We start from the raw sequence: 22,208 nt of genomic DNA, 5'->3' as shown, positions 1-22,208 counted from the left end.
TCAGTGGCAATTCGTTTGGCATGTGTCGCAGGGACGCCGAACGAAAAGCGGTGACGCCAGCGGGTTCCATTGCTAGATTCCTCAACTAAAAAAAGACACGGCCGATTATTACACACGACGACGATTTACGCAACAACGTGGAAATCAGCTGGTTGACGTCACGGTTACGTGGAACACGCTTATCATCGAACTCTTGTCGAAACGACGCGGGGCTTATCTATCGTTGCAATCTACGAGCGAGAGTCCAAGATGAGAGTTGAGAGAAAAATAACGAGAGAGAGAGAGAGAGAGAGAGAGAGATGACCGTCAACAGAAATAGAAAGCACGAATTCTAGTCGCGAGAGACTAACTTACGTAAAAGCGTTGGAAATTGAAATATCTCGTCGGCGAAGTCTCTTCGACTTCTTGATAGAAGCGCGGTTGGAATACGAAGTGATTCTTGAAGGAGTCATTGTCAGTAAGTTGGCAAACGCGTGTCGGCCACTCCGGGGACAGAGAGAAAGCTTCGCTCGGAGAATACAAATTTCCCCTTGCTTGGTTAACGGGCCAGGGATCGGGGGAAGGTGAGGAACGCGTAACGTGCACGGGTTACGATTCGAGCGCGATCGAAGCCGATGCACGCGCGCACACGCTTGGTCACGGTGCCTGTACGCACTCGTTTGCATACGCGTAGCAATCAGCAGGGTGAAAGTACCCGATCACCTCGTCGCGATCTAGCTCGGACGCAAAAACCTAGACAACGCGTTTCTTGTGCTTCGAGAAGCTCGGACAGGATACGTACTACTTGACTTCACAGAGTTGGAATGTAAATTATATGGAATACGGCGAAGGTTCGGCAGGAAACGTAGCAAGATCGTAAATTGTGTTCCATTGGCCGTTATCGTGCCGCTCGAGGCGCTTCGCGAACCTAAATGAGGATTCGAATAATGGTAGTTCTTTCAGAAACGGATCCTCTCGAGGTGTACGAACGCGCTGTAACTCGAAACCAGTTTTAGTGAAAACACACGATGCTAATTAAGATTTCGAAGGGTCTCTGTGATTGAGGTAATACCTGGGATCACGCTTACTTTTTCGTTACGTTGGTTATAATTATCATTCTTATCGAGCTGCCGCGATGAATCATTTCCAATTGCACGTACGTGCTCGGGACAAAGGGTGAGATTTATAGGACACGATCTCCTTGGTTTCACAGCGGCGTAACGTGTCCGAAAATACATATCCATCTCGCATATCGGCCAGAATGAATGCTAATTTATATTTATCTTCTCTTTCAGATCGCGGTGCGTCCGGTGTACATCGAAGAATGCGAACATGTAGCTCGATCGACTGCCACCAGCTGCGTGACCATCAGGAAATTCCGCCGCAGTAACAGTGGACATACTCGGTCTATAATTAAACTATATCATGCTAACGGTGTATCCCAATGTGAACTCACTCTCGCGCGCCGGTTGAGACTCTCTGTGACAAAACAAGAAATTTCCTCCCTTCCTTCTCCTCCGTTGATTCAATGCCTGCTAAATAAAAAAAGTCTTACCTGACTGTCTGAACGTGTCTCGATCGAGAACGAGCGATCTGGCAAAAGAAAGAAAGATCGAAGGAAAGAAAGAGAAAATCGAAGGATGGGGGGACAGGCAGAGGGAGCGAAGATCGCGTGGACAGTGGCTCGACTTCCGTCGTGGCCGACGTGGAGAACGAGATTCTTGGGCCAGCTGGCCTGAGATATGCCAACAGCGGCAGGCTCGGTGATCACGGAAGCATCGTCAACGATATCATCGTCGTCACCGTCGTCGTCGTCGAAGCTCGATACCGAAACGGCGGCGTCGAGCACTGGTGGTGTCGCTGGCCGACAGCTGGCGATAGAAATCGAGACGATCGAGCGCCGGGTCTGCGCGACCCGACGCGACCTCTTCGTCCCCGTGACCGTCGATCCACGGCCAAGCCGGGCGGTACACTGTCCCGACCTGAACGCCTGTCTGGTGAACGAAACTCGAACAGGCCGCGAGCAGCAGGTCGACTGCCAGGCGATTCACTTCGGCTACGCGATCCCGGTGAACGTGGTCCCGCTTGAGAACGATTCACGGCTCGCCGAGTTAGTCTTGGACCACTCGACCGAGTTGAGCAGACGCACCGCGAGCTTCCTGCTCGAGCACCATCCCCAGCTGCGTCAGCAGCAGCGTCCGACACAGCAGGAACGTTGCCCGAGCATGGCGGCCACCGCGAAGCACGACCTGCGTCAGAAGTTCCCGACAGAGACGTCGACGTCTGGTGACGAGGACATCGCCGCGATCGCCAAACAGATCAGCGATCACGCGGAGGCGATCTATCAGACGTGGAAGAGCCGCGGTCTAGCTCCTACCGAGATACTCAACTGTCATAGCAATGCCACGGCCGCGGACAAATTTGGTACTGCTCTCACACCGACGTCTGCATCCAACAGCCCGAACAGCACCGGGAAAGTCACTCCTACAGCTGCGAGCCCCACCAATGCGGTGGACATACTGAGTCAAACGCCAAGCCTCGACAACGGCAACTTGGAGAAGCTGGTGAACAATTTCGTGGTGGAAGACAAGGCTAGGTTAGCCGCGTCGAGGCAGAGATCGCCGTCGAAGACCCTACCCTCGTCGATACAGTTCGCGTTGGAGAAGTTCGAGAAGAACTCGATACAGCAGCAGCAGCAGCAACAACAGCAGCAACAATCTCCTCTGAAGAACAGCAACCAAATTGGCAACCAAGTGATAAAAGCGAAACAGGGGAACGTTTTGTTGTCTCCAACGTCCCCTTTTGCGAACAAGCCGTCGCAGATAGTGAAACCTCAAGTGTCCACGAAAACTCCCGGTGCTCACCACCGTGAAGTATTTCTGGAAACCATCGAGACCACCTTCCCCGCGGACATAACACCGTCGAAGATCGTCGTGCAGCAGAAGAGGCCGACGAGCACGGTGATCACTTCACCCACCGCCTCCAATCACGACGACTCGCCGACAAATTCAGGATTGACCACGTGGCCCTTGAAGAACAAACTGAACGACAGTAAGAGAGTGACAGATCCTTGCAGATCGCCCCAGCAGGAGGTCGCGAAATCGTTGGCCAACAAGGAAGAGAAGAGAAACAGCAGCTCCAACTCGAGCGTCTATCTCGACGAGGTGGCCCGCGAGGAGGAGAGACTGATAAATGCCCTAAAGACGGGCTCGGTGATCACGGAGGAGCCCGCGGAGCGAACGGTGCTCCCTTTGACTCGCCAGAAACCGGCGATAAAGAGGGAAAAGCCGAAGGTGGAGCCTGTCAAGCCGATAATCATTGGTCACAATCATCACGCGGCCGGTCTGGTGGCCACTTCCGCCGCAGTGGTGAACAGTGTCGTATCCCCGACGTCTGGCGGCAACGTCGGTAGCGCCACGTCGGACACGAAATCACTCAGCAAAGATGATCTGTCCAACATGTCCGTGGTGGATTACGCGAAGGTCAGATACCGGGCGGCTCAGCAGAATCCTCCGACTCAGCAGAGACTGGAGGAGCAGAGGACGAACAACAGTTTCAATTCCACGGAGCAGCTGGTGTCGACCACGAGGTCCAAGTTCGAAACGGAGATACAAAAGGACAAGGAGGCTAGCAAGGAGGAGAAGGATCCTGTCACGTCCAGATGGGGTCCCAGGATCAATTCTCCTAGACCGAGGATCGAGCAAGTACCCCATCCGGAGTTGACCACGCAGCAAAAGCAGCACATAAGGGCTGCCGCTGCGACTGGCACCGGGAACAATCCCATCAGACCGTTTCTGACCAGAGGATCCGTCGCGGAACGCGTTCTCATCTTCGAGAAGTGTCCGAGCGAGCTGTTGCTCGACAAACGGGGGCCACGGCAACCGGCCATCAACACTTGGAGGACCGGGCACGACGTTCAGAACAAGGCCCAGGTGAGTCGACGCTTGCCACAATTCCGTAATTACCTTCTAGTTGACTCGACTCGAACGATCAATCGCTTCGGGTCAATCGCGAATTCGCGAAAGTTTGTCCTTGAACGTCGAATTCGAGCCGCGGACACAGATTAGAAGCGGATGAGAAGATTTCGAAAAAGACGAGCGAGGATTTCAGCCAGTCGAGAACTTTTAACAGACCGACGAACGTTTGCAACGAACGTTTTTCCTGGAACGAGAGTCGAATCGGGACTGAACGAGAGGCGATGCTTGCGAGAACGTCCACGCCGACGATGTTCGCCGTCTTCGAAACGTGTCTTCTCTCGCACGTTCTCCTGCCACTCTCGTTGGCTTATATCGGACGTTTTTGGTCGCCGTCCAAATTCCTCCTTCCCTAGGAGGATGTTCGACCGGTCGACTCCTGCACTTTTGTCTCGAAACGAGTTCAAGATCTCTCTCGCATAGAGGTCGTTTTCTGCATGCCTCGAGTCTTTCCACCCCCGAGCATCGACGCTCCTCTCGTGTCTTTGTTATATCGAATTTGCTCGCCTCCCTTTGATCCCCTTCTCGGAACGATTTCGACGATGTTGGTAAATCGGAACGTTCTTCAAATCACGTACCGAACGTAGGAGGAATATTGGAACGTCGAAGACCCACTCCGTCATTGTTTCCGAATCGTGTTAAAGCACTCGACCTCTTCAAAGACTACTTAGGTTTGCTTAGCTTGTTCTTCTGGAGTCAATCTTCGTGCCAGTCTTTCTATAAAAATTTCAATGTCACTCTCAGACGTGATGATAATAAAATAAAAAAAAAAAGAAGGAAAACACAGGTTTAAATTGATCGAACAATTAAGAAAGAAACGTTCTTACGAGTCTGAAAAGTTGCTCTGGATCACGGCCAGAAAGGGGAGGAATATACCTGGCACGGTATCGCCTGCCAAAAACCGTTATCGTCCTCGGTTTCCCCTAGTCGAACACCGATATTGTTGTTTCGAGTACGTCCATCGATCTTCCTGACTCTATAATCACTTCCAACAAAACCCTCAGAATCAAAATGCCCCCTCTCAAAATTCGTTCTTCCCACCTTCGATCCGAATCCCATCGAGAATCACGGAAGTCGCTGATCTTAATCAGCGAATCTTCCTCGAAAGTGGGTAACCAAAGTGCTAGTTCATCGTGGAGCTGTTCACCGCGTGTGATAAGCCACGGTTCTCCAATATGGCGTTGCTGAACGCCGAGACAATACACGCGGCTCGAGGCATTGTTCTCACTGCATTTTCAGCTTGGATTCACTTTCATTTGTTGAAAGAAATTCTGCTCGCTGCTCTCGGAATTAATTCGAGAAAATTGACGGCGAGAGGTCTCAACGTCGTCGTGATAAACAACGGGGAAACAACAAGATTCCACGGATTCCAGCGTGTGCGCCGGAACACGTGGATATTTATGGATGCAAAGGCTGAGGCAGCAGAGAGGCTGCAAACGTTCGCTTCTCGCGTTGCGCAAGAACCTCGAGGCACAAAGGAACCTCGAGGAAAATTCGTTGTATTTTTCAGAAAGAAAGCGACCAGCTTTCTGGATGTATCCGCAGCGCCAGATTTATTTTCTTATCCTTGGGAACAACCGCGAAACAAGTCCACTGCCCGCGTGTATTTTCGTCGTCGATTCTCGCGACTGTTTGAACCATAAAAAACTAGTCATAAAATAAAATAAAAATGGACGGAGCGGAAGATTCGATTAATTTAATCGACAAATGGGATATTTGGCTGAGAAAGTCGGACGAAAATTTTAATTGGGTGTCATTGGGAACTATAAAAAAAAAAAAAGAAAAATCCAATCGCACGCGTTCCAGCTAGATCGGCCGAATGCCCCACTGCACGGAAAACACGGCGTGTCTCTCCTCACTGACTCGCACACTCGGTTATTTTCGTTACGATTAATGTTATTCGACCTCGAGGAGAGGAATAAAGCGGACCACCATGGCCATAAGTGGAATCGGACAGCTCTCGACCGCGTGCCGTTGGTTAAATAACAACGTCGCTGTCATTTATCGTGGAGAAATTCGTTCGTTCATTGTGCGGTAGCTCGCGCGCGCCAGGACTTACTGGAATTAGGTGATTTTGCTTGAAATTGCCAGGTGGGATTAATTGAAGAATGGCTTAAGGCGATCACGCGGGATTTCCAGGTATCGCGTGTAATTAAAATTCCTCTTGGAAACGACGCGTGAGCGATGACGCCGCGCGCGTGTAATACAGCCCGATATGGGAGAAGGCGAAGACCAACGTGAGACATCGGACGAAAAGAAAGAAAATAGGAAAAAGTTTCGAGCTCGCCCTTGGGGTTAACGGCGAGAGATCGTTCTCGTCGGCGAATATCTGGCTGACTGACTCATTGTGCGACCGCTCCGTATTGGATATCGTGCTAGATTTTTTTTAAAAGGCCGGCTTTACTGTCGCCTTGGAGCTCTCGAACGCGAGAGGCCGAGTCTCTATCACCTCTTATGGTTGAAAAGCAGTTCTCCAGCAGTCGAGGAAAGTTCGCCGTGACCGACTACAAGCGAGGCTCGTTAGAACAGTAGGAACCAGGAAGGAAACCCAGCTCGAATCGAATAGTTTCTAAACGACACGGTGGTTTAATTCGACATTTGCAACATGCAAATTTCACCGGTTCAAACGTGGCTATTCAATCCTCGAACGTTTAAATGGAAAATCCAGCTCGCGTGCTCTAGATCAAAACCCGTGGAACGAACCACGGCCGTCGAATCCAATCGATGAATTAGGTCCCTTTGTTGGCGCATCTCTTCAACTTTCTCTGCAGCCCTCTCCATATCTATATGTAATTGCATAATTCAATCAGGATCTCGACGAAACGCCATCCAGAGTCCAATTAATCTGAAATGTGTTTACGAACGCGGAAACGCTCTCTCCTCGATGAATCGAGGTACGTATGTTGAATGAAAATCTCGAGATATCGGTCGAACGGCGAAGGTCGAGCATTTAGCATGAAAACGTGTGATCCTTGGCCGATTGATAGAGCCGAGAACTCGATCGAGAAGCGCAGTGAAACTCGCTATGTCAATTGGAACGCTGATTGACCGTATCCCGTGTGTCACGCGGCGAACCGTGCCAAACATCAGATCGTGGTACGATAATTGTACCGGCCGTTTCGCCTAATCTGTCTCAATGTCACGGGACGTGGACCTGATCTATTCCGGGATTTCGCAACGACTGCTACTGCTATCTAGTTTCTAGCTGTTTTGTTAATTTTTCGCTGCCGAGAACGGCAACCGTTTCCCGTTTTCAGGGGGAAATTTATTTTCATTCGACGTTAGGTATCCCTCGATGTTATCCCCCCGGTGTGCTCGATCTGGGACGTTCCATCGACGATTACATCGTTCGGTCACTCGAGCGGACGTTGCCTTATTTTCGCCTCGTGGAACGGCCGTGCATTATTGATCTTCCTTAAACGGATTCCCATCGAAGAAGCTCCACCGCCGCTATTTTTATTGCGCGCAGTATTTTCTTCCCAACCGTCTATAATTGACGCTGCTGTCGTTAGCCTTGCCACTATTTCGTCCAAGCGATCGTTGACATCTCTTCCCCCTCCCCCCCTCTCTCTCGTTTCTTTCCTCCACTTTTGACAAAAAAAAAAAAAACGAGGCAGAAGGACAGATCATTCGTAGCCATCGTTCGACTACGTTGAAACATCTCCCCGTCTCTCTTGACCGTGATGTTGACCAACGACAGCGTGTATAGGTGGAAGATCGTGATGTAACCACGTCGTCACATGGGCGAGGCGATGCATTATAGCCGCGTTGGCCGGCCTCTTTGCATTCTTCGGATCCTTGGCGTCGCGTAACAGGATGTCGTGTCCTTGGCGCGCCGACGATATCTTCGCCTCGGAGCGGCGACTTTCGAAGAAGCGTAAAATTATTGCGCGGCTGGTCGACGAATCGATCGATTGGACACACCGACAGTTCCGGGTGCTGCAGCCGGAATCCCTCGCGACCGGAAGCTCGGGACAATATAACGAGATCTGGATCGTGGCTCCTTTGTTTGTAACACGCGACGTAAACGAAGTTATGTAATGATGGAAATTACACGGAGGAAATAAAGCCAATTTAGATTCGCCAACACCTACCTACGAGAGTACTTTGCGTTGCGACATGAACTTTGTTCTGCGATTCTCGAGTCCTTTTTCTCTTACGAAGCAAAAAGACATTGGCAATTTTTTAACAGTGCAGATTTTTCAAACGACGCGCGCGCGAAATTATATTTGCACTCTAGTTTCTAGATAGAAATAGTTTTTAAAAGACTCGAGGAACGCAGGCGAGGTTGAGTAATTCTAATTACAGTTTGCGGTTAATGTAAACACACAAAGGTAGAAAAATCGCAACCACGCTCGGAAAAGAAATAATTATAATCGAACGTAGGCTGCGATTTTGCTGCTTTCCACGGTCCCAATCAGTCTGGCCGGAACGATGCTTGTTGGTTCTAGACGTACGCGAAAGACAAGACACAGCAAAAGAGCTTGCCACCGCACACGACACTCCAGAGGCACGTGAAAGCGAACAGAAACCACGTTCACATACCACGGTAAACGTTGATCAAACCCGTATATACGATACAACGTTGCTTGAACGTACGAGGAGGGATCAGTCACGCGAAATTTCTATTGCAGATTTTACTTCCCCGGTGGGAAACCATTGCCGTTGTCGCAGGTGGAGGCAACCGTCGCGAGGATCACTGCTGCTTTTCAAACTCTTCCCGGTCATCGTGCCTCTCGTGCCCAATTTCACACCATTACCAAGGTAAAGACGCATATCTAGTCGTATAACTCGTCAAGAGAAGAGAAGAAAATCTCGAGGACAACATTTTTCCTCGTTTGGTCGTTCTCCGTTTTAACATGTTTGAGATTCGATCCTGACCATTCGCGTGCTCTCTCACGTGGGCCGTGAGGGATTTCACGTGGGAAAGCCGTAACTCTAACGTGCTCTGTCGCTGGAACAGCTGCGTACAAAGGATTTATGTGATTTGTCTTACAGGCATGCGACTTGCCGCTCTACTGGAAGGTGCCGCTTTTCCTCGCAGCCGGCGGAGATCAGACCGGCTACGTCGAGATGAACGCGTTCCTCGAGTTTTGGAAAGAGTATGCAACGATATGTACCTTCTGTAGAATCAAAGAATAGATCGTAGACAATTCAAACAATCGAACGTTTTAACCCTTTGCACTCGATTGTCCCATACGAGGGGACATCGTACTCGAATCTAGCCAACAGCTCAAACTTCCTCTTCTTATAATTTGCTGATAATTGAATCGTGAACGTGTACACTTAGCGTTGTATGATGCGATGTGTAATAGTACAATATCCGGACATGCTATAATAACGACGTAATAAGAACAAAAGAATCTCAGAAGAAAAATTTTCCGAAGACAGTTCTAAATGAGCCAATTGACGCTCGGTAATTCACGTAATTCGGAGTAATGCATATAAATGAAAGTTGAAAAAATGATAGGGGATATTATTTTTCCAGGGACTGAAACTATGTATCATTAACTCTTTTGTATGTTATACTTGTTCCTAGCAAATCCGCAATGGACGTTGATTATTGACATGTCACAAAGATACAATCAACAAAATTTCGTGTTAAATACTATTTGAATGATCGTTTCCAATTTTTGCCATGTTGTTTGTTATTTGAAATGACGACGCTTCGTAAATAAATTGCTGGCAGATGACGCCAAAACAGTTTGTCGGGGGCAAAGGGTTAATTTTGCTAAGCAGAAAAGTTGCTCTTCGATTTAACGAATATCGTGGGACCGATTGTTCGCAGAATGTCCAACAGCCACCATGACGCAGCGAGCAAATTTATACGAATTACAACCCGGGGCCAGAGGAACAATATACTACCAGAGGATTTGATCCCACTGGTGCAAGACGTGGTCGAGACCCATCCCGGTTTAACTTTCCTCAAAGAGGCTACTGAGTTCCATTCACGTTACGTACACACGGTTCGTATTCGCGCGATAAATATTTGCTGGCTATTTCTCTTGTTAGGGACAAAGATAGAGGCAGAAGAGAAAAAGAAACTCCACGGAAGATGGACCGTGGTTTACGCAACTGACGTGGATCGCTTTTGAATTATTCAAGACGATCGTGCTCGCCTCGAGCAATTATCGCGCCGTGCTGCTGGTCATTGAAAAATCATCTTAACGAACGAAACGCTGCTGTTTTTTCTTTTAACATCAGTCAATTCACAGCAGAATCTCTGTTTTTTTTTTCTCTGGCTTCTGGTATTTGCATATTGTATTTGCACATTCAATATTGAAGATGTTAGTTGACGCGATGAATTGATATTTGTGATACTCGTTTGACGTGCCTTGATGAATGTTGACGCCAGGTGATCGCCAGGATATTCTACTGCGTGAACCGAAGCTGGAGCGGGAGAATCTCTGTCGCAGAGCTGCGAAGGAGCAACCTGCTGTCGGTGATCGCGATCCTCGAGCACGAAGAGGACATCAATCAAGTGACTGCCTACTTCAGCTACGAGCATTTCTACGTGATCTACTGCAAGTTTTGGGAGCTTGACCGGGATCACGATCTCTTCATCGACAAGACCGATCTCACGAAGCACAACGATCATGGTCAGCAAAGATTTCTTTTTCCTTAAAAAAAAAAAAAAAAAAAAAAAAATCTGTCTCGCCTACGAGGATCTTTCCATTTTTGACTCGATCGCTCGTTACAGCTCTTTCCAAGCGCATGATCGCGAGAATATTCAGCGGCGCGGTGACCAGGGGTGGCGTGAAAAGCGGGAACGGCGTTCAACAACCCCAGGATAAAATGAGTTACACGGAATTCGTGTGGTTCCTGTTGAGCGAGGAAGACAAAAACCACCCGACCGCCATTGAATATTGGTTCAGGTATATTCACGTGTAATATATGTATTTAAGTTGTTAAGTGAATTTCACGGACAACAAGGTGTTTCATTTCACCATTGGATGACCGACAGATGCATGGATCTCGATGGCGATGGATATCTATCGATGTACGAGTTGGAATACTTTTACGAAGAGCAATTGCATCGCATGGAAGCGATTGGACTGGAAACGTTGCCCTTCGAGGATTGCCTTTGCCAGGTGAATAATTTGAAAATGAAATTTTGAGAATGGACAATAGGTATATTATATTTAAATTAATTTAATAATTCTTTTTTGCACGGCTTTGCTTGACAGATGTTGGACATGATCAAACCAGCAAAGCCGGGGAAAATATCTCTAAGCGATTTGAAGAAGTGCAAGATGACTTCAATCTTCTTCGACACGTTCTTCAACCTTGAGAAGTACCTGGATCACGAACAGAGGGATCCCTTCGCATCTGCCAGAGAGCATGACCCTGATGGTCACGAGGTAAAAGAAGCAAGTGAAATTAAATTGATCAGGAAACTATTCGTTGTTACGAGTATCTCGCCGATATCTGTTATCGCTTTGTTCTTCTTTGTTTCATTTGCAACAGCTGTCGGATTGGGACCGATTCGCGGCAGAGGAGTACGAACTGTTGGTCACCGAGGAAAGCGGTAACGAACAGAATGAGCAAATGTAAGTGTTGATTTCACGCGACTAATATTGCACACACGGTTCATCTATGTCATATAATCTCATAATTTTTGCCGTCATCCATTAATATCAATGAATTGAAGTTTATTAGCAACATTGAATATTCATCAAAACGAGATCAATCAAAGAGACATTCAAACGTTGTCGTTAACATAACAATAGATGAACCGGTCGCGTAGCTCTTATAGAAAGTTCTTGCTTACCATTTCGAGCTATGGAACGGAAGTCATAGCTTTCGAATTGTGGCATGCGTTGTCGTTAGATAGACAGTATGCCCTGTTGCGGGATCTAACAATTTCACTTTGTACTGTGACCGTAATGACCATAGTGCGATCTATGCGTTTGTTGCAGGCTGTGTGATGATGAAATGTAACCATCATCTGCAGCAGTAAGTAAACGAAACAAGAACTGCATGATGCACGACGTCCGTGTATGCATAATGTATCAATTAGAGAGTCGGCTGGCCGCTTGTTCCTTCTCGTTTTATCTTGTTTTTTTTTTTTTTTTTTACTTTATTTCCCGTATCGTTTGAGTTTTAACTGACTCTCGGTATCGAACTCGCGCGTAATTTATTAATTTCAACTTGACCAAGATGGCTAAGACATTTCAAGACTGTAGCTGATGCCATCGGAAGCCTCACTTCCCGCTGAATCGCTGAATGAAAGAAATGAATATAAACATAAAACGCTCGTTATTAAGCGTTTCTAAGCCAGAGAATGCATATGGAGGCTTGAAGTTTTTAAATGCCCACTTGCGAGATTGTTTCGCAATTGTTTGCTTTTTAGACACGGTTTCTGCTTCTACTAAAACATAAGTTGCATCGACTAATCGAGTTTTTCGACACGTTTACGTTGTACTGTGTAGAGTACTGTAGTTCTGTCACTTATAATTTCAAATTTAACTACGACAGCTTTATTTAAAGAAAAAAAAAAAAAGAAAAAAAGAAAGAAAAAAGACGTGTATATTTTTCCCAGGTCAAACGATTCCATGTCAGAGGACACGTTTTCCCAGAACCTGGAAACCCTGGACAGTGAATCCGTGGACATGCTTCAGGGTGCAGATGTACAATTCCAAGGATACACCGATTTACCTACGATCGGTCCATCGGATTCCATTCAATCGAGAAATCAATATTACGACAGCGGCGACAGCGACGATTACGCTGAGAGCGATAATTGAATGGGAATGGAGAAAAACTGAACTCGTCAATCTCGGGAAGAGAAAGCAAAGAAAAGGGGGAGGGGGAGATTGCCTTTTTCCCTCCTGGTGGCAATTCAATAGTCTAAACGCGTAGTTGTTTTCCATATAATAGGAGTGTCGTGTAATCTTTTTGTGAACAGCCGTATATTATGGTGAAACGATTCTCGGTACATATATAGGAACGAATCTATTCGGTGATCCGGTTCGAATCGTCTCTCGGAAGTACAAAGACATTCAAGAATGATTTGAACATTTTACCTGAACAGTATATAGTCGAACAACTTGGAAATGTTGTGTCAGTGAAACAGATCCGCAAGTCTTTTTTTTTTTTTTTATTAGAAACTGGACTTATTTTATCGTTTATGGGATAAGAAACTAACGAGAGGAAAGTATCGAACGATCCTCTTTGAAACGGGGAAGCTTCGATATCACCGAATCGATCCGTAACTATGAATAGTCGAGAGGAAGATTCAGGCCACGGCACGACGATGTGTGATAAGCAAGCGTCATTTGTTCAATCTCTCTACGGATATACATACTGTGTACTTCACGTTGTAAATAGACAGCAAATCACGGACCCTTATTTTTACTTAACGCGAGAAAGTCACTTGACAAAAAAAAAAAAAAAAAAAAAAAAAAAGAAGAAGAAGAAGAATGCAGGTCTTTCAATTGCTGCAGCCGTTTATAAGAAAGTCAACTAAACAGTAGTTGTAGACTCTAAAAGAAATTTAGCCGGTCGATTCTCAAGCAATTCATCCCGACGAACTAAACTTTTTTTCGAGTTCGAAGGATGTTATTTTTTAGACGAAACACCGCGAACAAATATACTATATGTATCCTAGTTTCAGCCCGAGGCTGCAACAACTGGAAATCGCGCGTCAGAAGAGAGTATTCTTCGTCATCGTTGGATTTGCGAGTTGAAAGGGTTGTTATTGCCCTATGTAATCGTCTTGTAAGCCAATAGTGTTAACACTGTACGCAAAAGTATTGCACGCACGTGAACGTTCGAAGAATCGGGAGCGAGATCGTAACAGTAAGGTATTCCTCTAACTCGACCTGGTAATAGTATTTCATAATTCGTGGGTGTGTCCTATCTTTTTTCCGGAAGTTGCAGGCTACAACCTATGATTGCTGTTTCTTTTCCACGTGTTTGCAGGTAGTTTCTTGCGAAATGATGAAAACAAGCCAAAGATGAGATGTGTTCCGTTACCTTCAGAGGGAAGCAAAACGAAGACACGGAGAAACTGTGCTGCTTTAAATGATTAGAAACGTCCGTTTCAACCGCAAGCGTGATATTTGTTTTCGAGATTCACGAGGATTTTTGTTTAGAATCTCTCGTTTATTAACTGTTGGACATTGAGTGGACGTAGCTTTTTATAAACTAAGTTAAAATCGCTTTATAGTGTTCTCCTTGGAACGATGCATTCTGAATATTGATTGTCGATTCTTTTTTTATTCTTTTTCTTTTCCCGCCCCTTTTTAATTACTTTGATAAGGCGATCGAGATTTTACACATACCTTTTAAATCGTTGTTAAGGAATTATTGTGGTTCCGAAGTATGCAAGTTTTCGATGAACACAGATGCAAAGGAGATTCTATTTTTAGATTCCTTTTCGTTGGGGGAAAACACCATAAAAAACGTATGCGTTTGTAGACGATCATTGAAGAGCGTGTGGTGAGAAAGATTTTGTTGAAAGTGTCTACTGCCACAGCAATGGATTCTTAATCGCGGCTCGACTTAATCTATAATCTATAATTTGCGATATTGGACATCGTCGGAGTTGTACCCTGTTGTTTTCCAATCGTTTCTTAAAAGAAAAAAAAACACGCCTTAATTGTTATTGTTAAATTAACTGCTCGTCAAAGATTTTATTTCCGCGCGAATTTCTATCACCTGTTGTTCCATTAAATGGTAATTATACGAACAATGTAATCGTTACTTTCAATCGCGGAGCTATTCTTCGAAGAATATATTGTATTACGATTGATTTACTCAGAATCCGCTTGAGCTGCCAAGACTGCTGGAATGTATATATATTATAATTTCGTTTCCGAAAGTTTAATCTTAACTACGTATACATACATATATATAATATTACTCTAGTCGAAATGTGTGCTATAACGAAGACGACACGTGAGATGGCGAGTTAATTTTAGATCTGTTTCGTGTTATTTGTTAATTAACAGAGCATTGAAATCGCGAGCGACGTGAACGAGCGTTTGATAGAAAATTCCTTGCCGTAAAGGAATACTCGAACACTGGACCACATTGCAGATAATCACTTTCGATATCAAAGCCTGGGGAGGGGGAAGAAAAAAAGGTTCCAAAGAATTTACCAAAATATATATCGTAAGTAATTCGCAATGGTACTGAAGACATATCGAAGAAACTTCCGAAATGAGATAAACATATTTACATTGCAAAAGAGAATCGCGCCGCGCTCGATATTCGTAAAATACGGTTGTTGTTCTTGTTGCTGTTACCCGTACCTGTTTGGTTGATCGCGTTAGCCGCTTTTTAAATCGTTTGTCGAGAATTCGTGTTCACCAAGTTTCGATGGATCACACGTTCCTTTACGTCGATGAATTTTCGCGATTAATAGCAAAGGAGGAAGCAACGTGATGTAGGAAAACAATTTGCAGAAACGAATTCGTGAAATGTTCGTCGTTGATATTTTTCCAATAATAGCCAATAATCTGTTCGGCGAGTTATCTGTTAATTTAAAAAACGAATCGAAATTTTATCGTTAAAAAAAAAAAAAAAAAAAAAAAAGAACAATGAAGAAACGATCGTTCAAATAGGCCTCTCCAAATGATAGGTTTATCACTTGTAATTTATCGCAGAAATTATTTAACTTCTCCATTGTGTTTCTGCGTTCAGAGAATCGTTTTCTCGCGAGTGATCGCTTTTGTTGACTGTCCAAAGATGTATCTATTAACACAGTTGTATCTTTTATATAGTTCGTTATGATTTTTTTTTAAAATATATACATATATATTTATGTATATATATGCGTATATCTCTTGGTAAAAATTTCGTTGTGACAGTGTAGTTGCGTACCGAGTTTTCATTGAACGAAAGTTGAAACACGCGAAATATGGACGAGAGAAACGTCTGGTTATATTATTCGTCATTGCATTTGGCCATGTTTTCGATTGTTATATTTATTCATTATTCTATGATAGGTTTATCACTGTTCTAGAGAATCTGTTACGTGATTTTTTAAATCGAGCGTCGTTACACCACGATTTCTGTATCTTCCTAAAAAAAGGAAGAGGCGATTATTATTATTTCATTCTATTTTTCCTCATGGGAAATTCGAATTTGTGGTTCGATTTCGCATGCGCGTGCTTAGACAGTCTCGATAAATAGACCCACGTTCACTATTTACCTACATTTTTATTTATAAATTTTATCTGTGCATGAGTAGACAGTTAAGGTAATTTTGCAAGTTAATAAAAATGAATGGTAAAAACTATCATCTGACACTCATTTTTCGATCCTTCATTCCTCTGTTGTGTAAATTGCAGTAAAAAATTAATATATTGCAAAAAAAATTTCAAATATATATATCGATGTATCATTGCGATAAATCACTGAGGGCGTAAAAAACCCTTCGATTTTTTTTCAAGGTCGATATTGTAGAACACGAGCTGCAAGGATGCTATCTATTGATTATTCCACGAAACATGTCCATGCGGTTGTATCTTGTGCTTAATCGATAACGTTGATAATTTACATGAAAATGGTAAAGAACATTCACAAATCCCTGAATCATTTAATAAAAAATACAAAGATACAGAAACTTTAAATTGAAAAGAATAGATTTATGAAAAATTGAAGATGGATATTTGATAGAATTTGTTACAGGAAAACAACATGTCATTGAAAACAAGTTCTAAATTACCAGGTAAATTAATATACAGCATTGTATTTTATACATTAAATAGCATTGATAATATATATAATAATTGTTACAGATGTTCCGTTACCACTTTCTTTAATTATAATCGCTGCATTATCTCTATGTTTTATTAATAGTTACAATGGTGAATTTGTATTTGATGATTCTGAAGCCATTGTGCACAATGAAGATGTACAAACTACCTCTTTGATGGATGTGTTTAAAAATGATTTTTGGGGTACAAGACTGACGCATAAGCAGAGCCATAAGTCATATAGACCACTCACAATTTTATCCTTTAGGTAGCAATTTTTTATATAATAAAACTTAATGTGTTAAGTCATTCTTTTCTAATTAAATTCTATTATTTGTAGATTACATTTTTGGCTTCGCAAGAAATTAATAGCTCAAGATTATCACATAGTGAATATAATACTTCATGCCATTGTTTCTGTATTAATGTTACCAGTATTTAATATACTTTTAAACACAAAAGAAAGAAGTACAACATTTTATGCTACTGCATTGTTTGCTGTTCATCCAGTACATACAGAAGCTGTATGTAGTTGTAATTGCATGCATTTTTTCTTAGTAAAAAGAAATATGTCTTTGTTTTTTCTAATTTAAATGCATAGGTTTCAGGCATTGTAGGTAGAGCAGAATTATTATGTGCTCTATTTATGTGGATATCCATTATACTTTATTACTATTCAATCTATGCAAGAAGATTACTACACAGATGGCTCAGTATGTGTGGTTGTATTACATCTGTTGCAATTGCAATGCTGTGTAAAGAAACAGGCATTACTACAATGGTAAGAAATATATTTTTTATTTATACTTTATTATATCAATATAAAAATGTAATAATAAATATATTTTTCAGGGAATTTGTTGTATATATGACATTATAATAGTGAACAAGTTGTATCCACATCAAATAATATTAAAACCTTCTTATAAACAAATGAAGAATTTTATCAATCAAAAACGAAAATTATTAATTAGACTTTTCATACTTTTTTTGTCTAGTTTAATGCTCATGATTTCAAGATTTAGTATAATGGGATTTAAAGCACCAAACTTTCAACCCGTGGATAATCCAGCATCATTTATGAACAATATATTTTTACGAATATTAAATTACAGCTACATTTATTGTTTAAACATATGGCTTTTAATATGTCCTGAGTGGTTGTGCTTTGATTGGTCAATGGGCTGTATACCATTAATCATTAATTTTAATGATAAAAGAATACTTTTTGTTCTTTTATTCTGGTTAATACTTGGTGCTATGTTTATATATATCTTTAATTCTTATCAGGACAACTTTTTAAGGTATATATTTGTATTATATATTTTTTATGAAATAGTAAAATGAAACCATAAGAAAATTCTCTTTGTGTTGTAGATATTCAATTATGGGACTGACAATGCTCATTATTCCATTTCTACCAGCCAGCAATATCTTCTTCAATGTTGGTTTCGTTTTGGCAGAGAGAACACTATACATTCCCTCTGTTGGTTATTGCCTTTTACTTGTTATAGGATTACAAAAACTATGTAATCGTATTCCTGTGCAATACATGCTATTCTCCTATGTAGCTTTAGTTTCGTTGTTTTTTATGAGATCATTAATAAGGAGTGACCAATGGAGAAGTGAAACTACATTATTTCGATCAGCATTACACGTTTGTCCATTGAATGCAAAAGTGCATTATAATATTGCGAAAAATGCGGCTGATGCCGGAAATTCTACGTTAGCGCAATGTGAATACGAGGAAGCTTTGAGGTAGTGTAATTGACTATAGAAATAATTATAAACTTATAAACTAAATAAAGTTCTCAAGCAATGATAATCTTAATATGTATTAAGTAGATTAAATCCTAAATATGCTCAAGCCATGAATAATCTTGGGAATTTACTCAAAGATCAAGGAAAATATTTAGAAGCAGTGACATTGTTTAAACGAGCTATTGAGTTACAGTAAGTCTAACATATATATCCAACTACTTGGCAAAAACTAAAAATAGTATTCTAATAGCTGTTGTAATTTTTAATGTATTATTATTATTGTTTTAATTTTCAGGGAGGATTTTGCCACTGCATGGATGAATTTAGGCATTGTTTTGTCATCACTAAAGAAATACGAAGAATCAGAAAAAAGTTACTTAACTGCATTGAGTTACAGAAGCAAATATCCTGATTGCTTTTATAATCTAGGCGTTATGGTTAGTAATATTAGTTAAAATTTAAAAAAGAAATGAATGTGGAAATTTTAAATGATATTTGTGTTAGTATTTGGAGCAGAAAAATTATGACAAAGCGTTGAAAGCTTGGGAATCTGCTACTAAACAAAGAACTACACATAGAAGAGCATGGACCAATACGATATTACTTCTTGACGATTTAGGAATGCGTGACAACGCATTAAAAATAGGAAACCAAGCTTTACAATACTTACCAGATGACGCATCTATTCATTTCAACATTGCAAACATATTGGGGAAAGCAGGAAATTTTGTGGAGGCAGAAGTGCATTTTAAAAATGCAATATCAAGAAATCCTAAAGATGCTATGTTTTATACGAACTTAGGTGTATTGTATCATAGATGGAAAAAGTTCAACGAAGCGGAAAATATGTATAAGAAAGCATTAGAAATCAAACCAGAATTAAATAGTGCAAAGGAGAATTTAAGAAAACTGTATTCTCTGAAAACTTCAATAAAATAATTTATTTTTTGATACAAAAAAGGATGGAGTTCGGTACATTCATATATCTATCTTTCCTTTCACAGCTTCAATATTTCGTGGATACGCATACGCTTTAAATTTGCCGACCTTTTTATTATCAATATAGTTATAGGATTTAAAACAATCATCACAGAAATAACAAGGATTATGTGGTATTCTTTCATGATCCATTGTAATCCATTGAACAACATACACACCACAAACCATACAAAGTTTGGAAGACATAGGTCGTAATCTAACTATTCTTGGATAGACAGATATTACTAATTCATCGTCACAATTAATAAACCTAAAAATGGTTAGTTAGCAGAATGAGGTCAAAAAAAAAGATAAATTTATTTAAAAAATAAAAGATTGCACGGAATATAATGAAATTACCTAGCGTCGCTGAACACAATTAAGTGTTCACAACCACCTTGGTGTTTGTACACCCATGGAAATCCAAATCTCAAACATAATGAATCCAGTCTACAATCTTCCATTATGGCAGTTTTGAAAGGACCTAATTTTGGTCTTCTTTGTGCCCAATCAATAATTACTTTACTGTAGTCAACATTTGTCGAACATCTCATATCATTATAGAAAGTATCTTCGATAAAGAAAAAGCCAGATTTATAAACATCCTAAAGTAATGAAAATACCATAAATTATAAATATAATATACTGTAACTAATTAAGTATTAGAAATGTATGAATTACTACCTTTGCCATAGGTCCTATTGCATTGTCCAGATTATTACTACATTCTTTAGAAATACTGTAATCAGCAACACATAATATTTTATCCCTTAAATGAGCAAGTGTTTGAGAGCCAAGTACTGCTATAATATTATGCAATCGTAATAATGTACAACATTCACTTTTAGGTGCAGTTTTCCCACGGTGTATAAAAGGATGATAAATTCTAACAAATATAAGAATATCATGACCGGGAACAGCAAGTATTTCGTTTGTTCTTTCTTTTTGCTTATAATTCTGAAAAAAAAGGAACAAGTTAAGCAATTGTATATAAAACATGTTTGTTTTTATTTCGAATGAGATACTTGCTATAAATAATTCACTTAGATATTTGTAAACAAGGCGTTTGGAGTCTGGTTTCAATCGTTGCTTTAAATTTTGAATGGTTTTTAAATCTACATCTGGCGGTTCTTGAGCATCGAATACTTCTTTTTGCCTTGTTCTTCTATTATTGATTAGTTTTGGAACTTCTCCCTCTACTGTTAAATTATCAACACTAAAAATAACTTACGTTATTATTAATCTTACATTATTACGGAACAACTTTGGGAGGTCAAAGCTTAAAAATAGGAACCTGCAATATTCGGTCAACATAGATATTTCTTCTGCACCGAGTTCTACACCCATTATTGACATCAAATTATTTTCATCTTTTTTCATAGGTATAAAACAGTCGTCTATTAAACTTCGATAGTTGTCAAAATATTCTTTAATGGACACTTTTGCTGAAGCATTTTTATTATAAAGTTTATACACATCATCCATCGTATTGATCAATTAAACGAATATACACTGAAGCTGTTTCAATATATAAAATGATCCGAATAATTTCACAAAGTTCTTTAATTGTTTATATTATATCATGTTTCCCCAAGTACTGCTTTTCAACGAATCAAAGACCATCAATAATTTTTACATTTGAAAAGAACATTGAATAAGGTTAGAATAGTATTGATTCGTGCAATGAAAGATGACTCTTTCATAGCAATTGATTTTATTTTCAAATTTTATTTTCAGGAAGAAGAAAAGCATGAGCGCAATTAAACAAATAGAACAGTACTTAATTCATTTTTTTTTGCAATTAATAAAAAAATGTTCTGTTTTGGACATCATGGCACCATTTATTAGTAAATTACTGATTCCAATTAATTTTAAAACTATCTATTTCTTCATCGTGCAAATCAAATGGGGTATAAAAAAAAGGAGAGGATTTAACTCGGGAGATCCAATTGCAAAAAATTACAAATTAGTTTTTCTTTCAAGTGAAAATTGAATTTATTGAAAATTAAACCATAGCCTTTACAATTTTAAAAAGAAACTATAACAATAAGTATTTATTAATGTTTTAATAACATTTTGCTTAGATTGACTATTAATAACAGAGAATACAAAACATTTTCTGCTTTCTTATTTTCTTCATTCGTTATTTCAAATCAATGTCGCCACCAGCTCTTTTAAATACTTGCGCCGTCACAGACCTTGAAACGCTAGCGTCGCGTAGCGGTGAGACGGTGGAACTAAAATCTATCTCTGTCCTTGTCGCTTACTAGTGCGCTCCTTGTCTGTCACGTTGCAAATATCTGTCCTTGTCGCACGGCATTGCTCTCCTTGTCTATCGTGCATGTATGTCTGTCTTTGTCTCACACTAATGCCCTCCTTGTCTAATGGGGTTAGACAAGGAGAGCAACAGTGTGCGACAAGGACATCCTTCGATCTATTGAAAAAAAAATTCAACTATTTACACACACGTTTTTCTAGGATAAAACTCACATAGAAAGAAAGCGGGGAGCCTCATTTTAAGGAAACACATAAAAAAGTTTGCAATTTATTCCTCCTAATTAGGTTTTTTTCATAATTAGTGTGAACTGTCACAAAATGGACATGGTGGCGCCATCTAGCGGCAACTCAGTGGTACTAATTATTTATAAAAATACTTATTTCTGCATTTAACGGGTCAAATGGGGTATGAAAAGAAAGCTAAGTGTCTCATTAGGGTAATACAATCACCAAAGTTCACAATTCATTTCGCTAAATTAGGTTTTTTCGCAAATGAAAATTTCTCTGTTTTACGGGGGTAAGAAATACTAGC

The 22,208-nt window shown here is 41.2% G+C and overlaps 3 protein-coding genes across 6 annotated transcripts in view; 2 read left to right on the top strand and 1 right to left on the bottom strand.

Moving 5' to 3' along the window:
- The window catches only part of LOC122531449, a 42,554-nt gene extending 28,018 nt beyond the window's left edge, over positions 1–14,536 (top strand). For 2 of the 3 annotated variants that reach the window (XM_043659372.1, XM_043659373.1), the window contains exons 2-12: positions 1,275–3,911; positions 8,405–8,502; positions 8,588–8,717; positions 8,952–9,055; positions 9,742–9,919; positions 10,309–10,552; positions 10,654–10,828; positions 10,918–11,044; positions 11,141–11,314; positions 11,421–11,503; positions 12,496–14,536. In XM_043659372.1, coding sequence (XP_043515307.1) covers positions 1,722–3,911; positions 8,405–8,502; positions 8,588–8,717; positions 8,952–9,055; positions 9,742–9,919; positions 10,309–10,552; positions 10,654–10,828; positions 10,918–11,044; positions 11,141–11,314; positions 11,421–11,503; positions 12,496–12,700 — 3,708 coding nt within the window. In that variant the 5' untranslated portion in view covers positions 1,275–1,721 and the 3' untranslated portion in view covers positions 12,701–14,536. Of the gene's footprint in view, positions 1–1,274; positions 3,912–8,404; positions 8,503–8,587; positions 8,718–8,951; positions 9,056–9,741; positions 9,920–10,308; positions 10,553–10,653; positions 10,829–10,917; positions 11,045–11,140; positions 11,315–11,420; positions 11,504–11,872; positions 11,910–12,495 lie in introns of all 3 variants that reach the window. The other variant, XM_043659374.1, reaches the window with a different exon arrangement.
- Positions 14,537–16,418: 1,882 nt separating this feature from the next.
- LOC122531432 (protein O-mannosyl-transferase TMTC4-like) lies at positions 16,419–19,360 on the top strand. Of its 2 annotated transcripts, none has more exons than XM_043659355.1 (9): positions 16,419–16,632; positions 16,764–16,928; positions 17,001–17,184; positions 17,262–17,441; positions 17,513–17,964; positions 18,038–18,418; positions 18,506–18,613; positions 18,717–18,858; positions 18,926–19,360. In XM_043659355.1, exons 2-9 carry the CDS (start codon positions 16,837–16,839, stop codon positions 19,358–19,360), a joined length of 1,974 nt encoding a protein of 657 aa, XP_043515290.1. In that variant the 5' UTR covers positions 16,419–16,632; positions 16,764–16,836. The 2 variants fall into 2 exon arrangements, with proteins under 2 accessions (XP_043515290.1, XP_043515289.1); XM_043659354.1 differs by having other exon boundaries at positions 16,703–16,928.
- LOC122531433 (snRNA-activating protein complex subunit 3) lies at positions 19,348–21,160 on the bottom strand. The gene is made up of 5 exons (XM_043659356.1): positions 20,694–21,160; positions 20,429–20,615; positions 20,084–20,356; positions 19,760–20,004; positions 19,348–19,670 (listed from the first exon to the last, which is right to left on the bottom strand). Exons 1-5 carry the CDS (start codon positions 20,882–20,884, stop codon positions 19,400–19,402), a joined length of 1,167 nt encoding a protein of 388 aa, XP_043515291.1. The 5' UTR covers positions 20,885–21,160; the 3' UTR covers positions 19,348–19,399.
- Between the last annotated feature and the right edge of the window lie 1,048 nt (positions 21,161–22,208).

The sequence above is a fragment of the Frieseomelitta varia genome, unplaced genomic scaffold (assembly GCF_011392965.1).
Source record: "Frieseomelitta varia isolate USP_RPSP 00005682 unplaced genomic scaffold, Fvar_1.2 scaffold_40, whole genome shotgun sequence".
Lineage (NCBI taxonomy): Eukaryota > Metazoa > Arthropoda > Insecta > Hymenoptera > Apidae > Frieseomelitta > Frieseomelitta varia.
Note: the sequence above shows the minus strand (reverse complement) of the source record. Positions and strands in the feature narration are given on the sequence as shown.

Coding starts and splice junctions, on each gene's coding strand:
- LOC122531432 (XM_043659354.1), top strand. CDS start 16,602: ATGTCATTGAAAACAAGTTCTAAATTACCAG. Junction 17,185..17,261: donor ATCCAGTACATACAGAAGCT/GTATGTAGTTGT, acceptor TTAAATGCATAG/GTTTCAGGCATTGTAGGTAG. Junction 18,859..18,925: donor TTTATAATCTAGGCGTTATG/GTTAGTAATATT, acceptor TATTTGTGTTAG/TATTTGGAGCAGAAAAATTA.
- LOC122531433 (XM_043659356.1), bottom strand. CDS start 20,884: ATGGATGATGTGTATAAACTTTATAATAAAAATGCTTCAGCAAAAGTG. Junction 20,357..20,428: donor ATCTAAGTGAATTATTTATA/GCAAGTATCTCA, acceptor CTTTTTTTTCAG/AATTATAAGCAAAAAGAAAG. Junction 19,671..19,759: donor ATTGTGTTCAGCGACGCTAG/GTAATTTCATTA, acceptor AACCATTTTTAG/GTTTATTAATTGTGACGATG.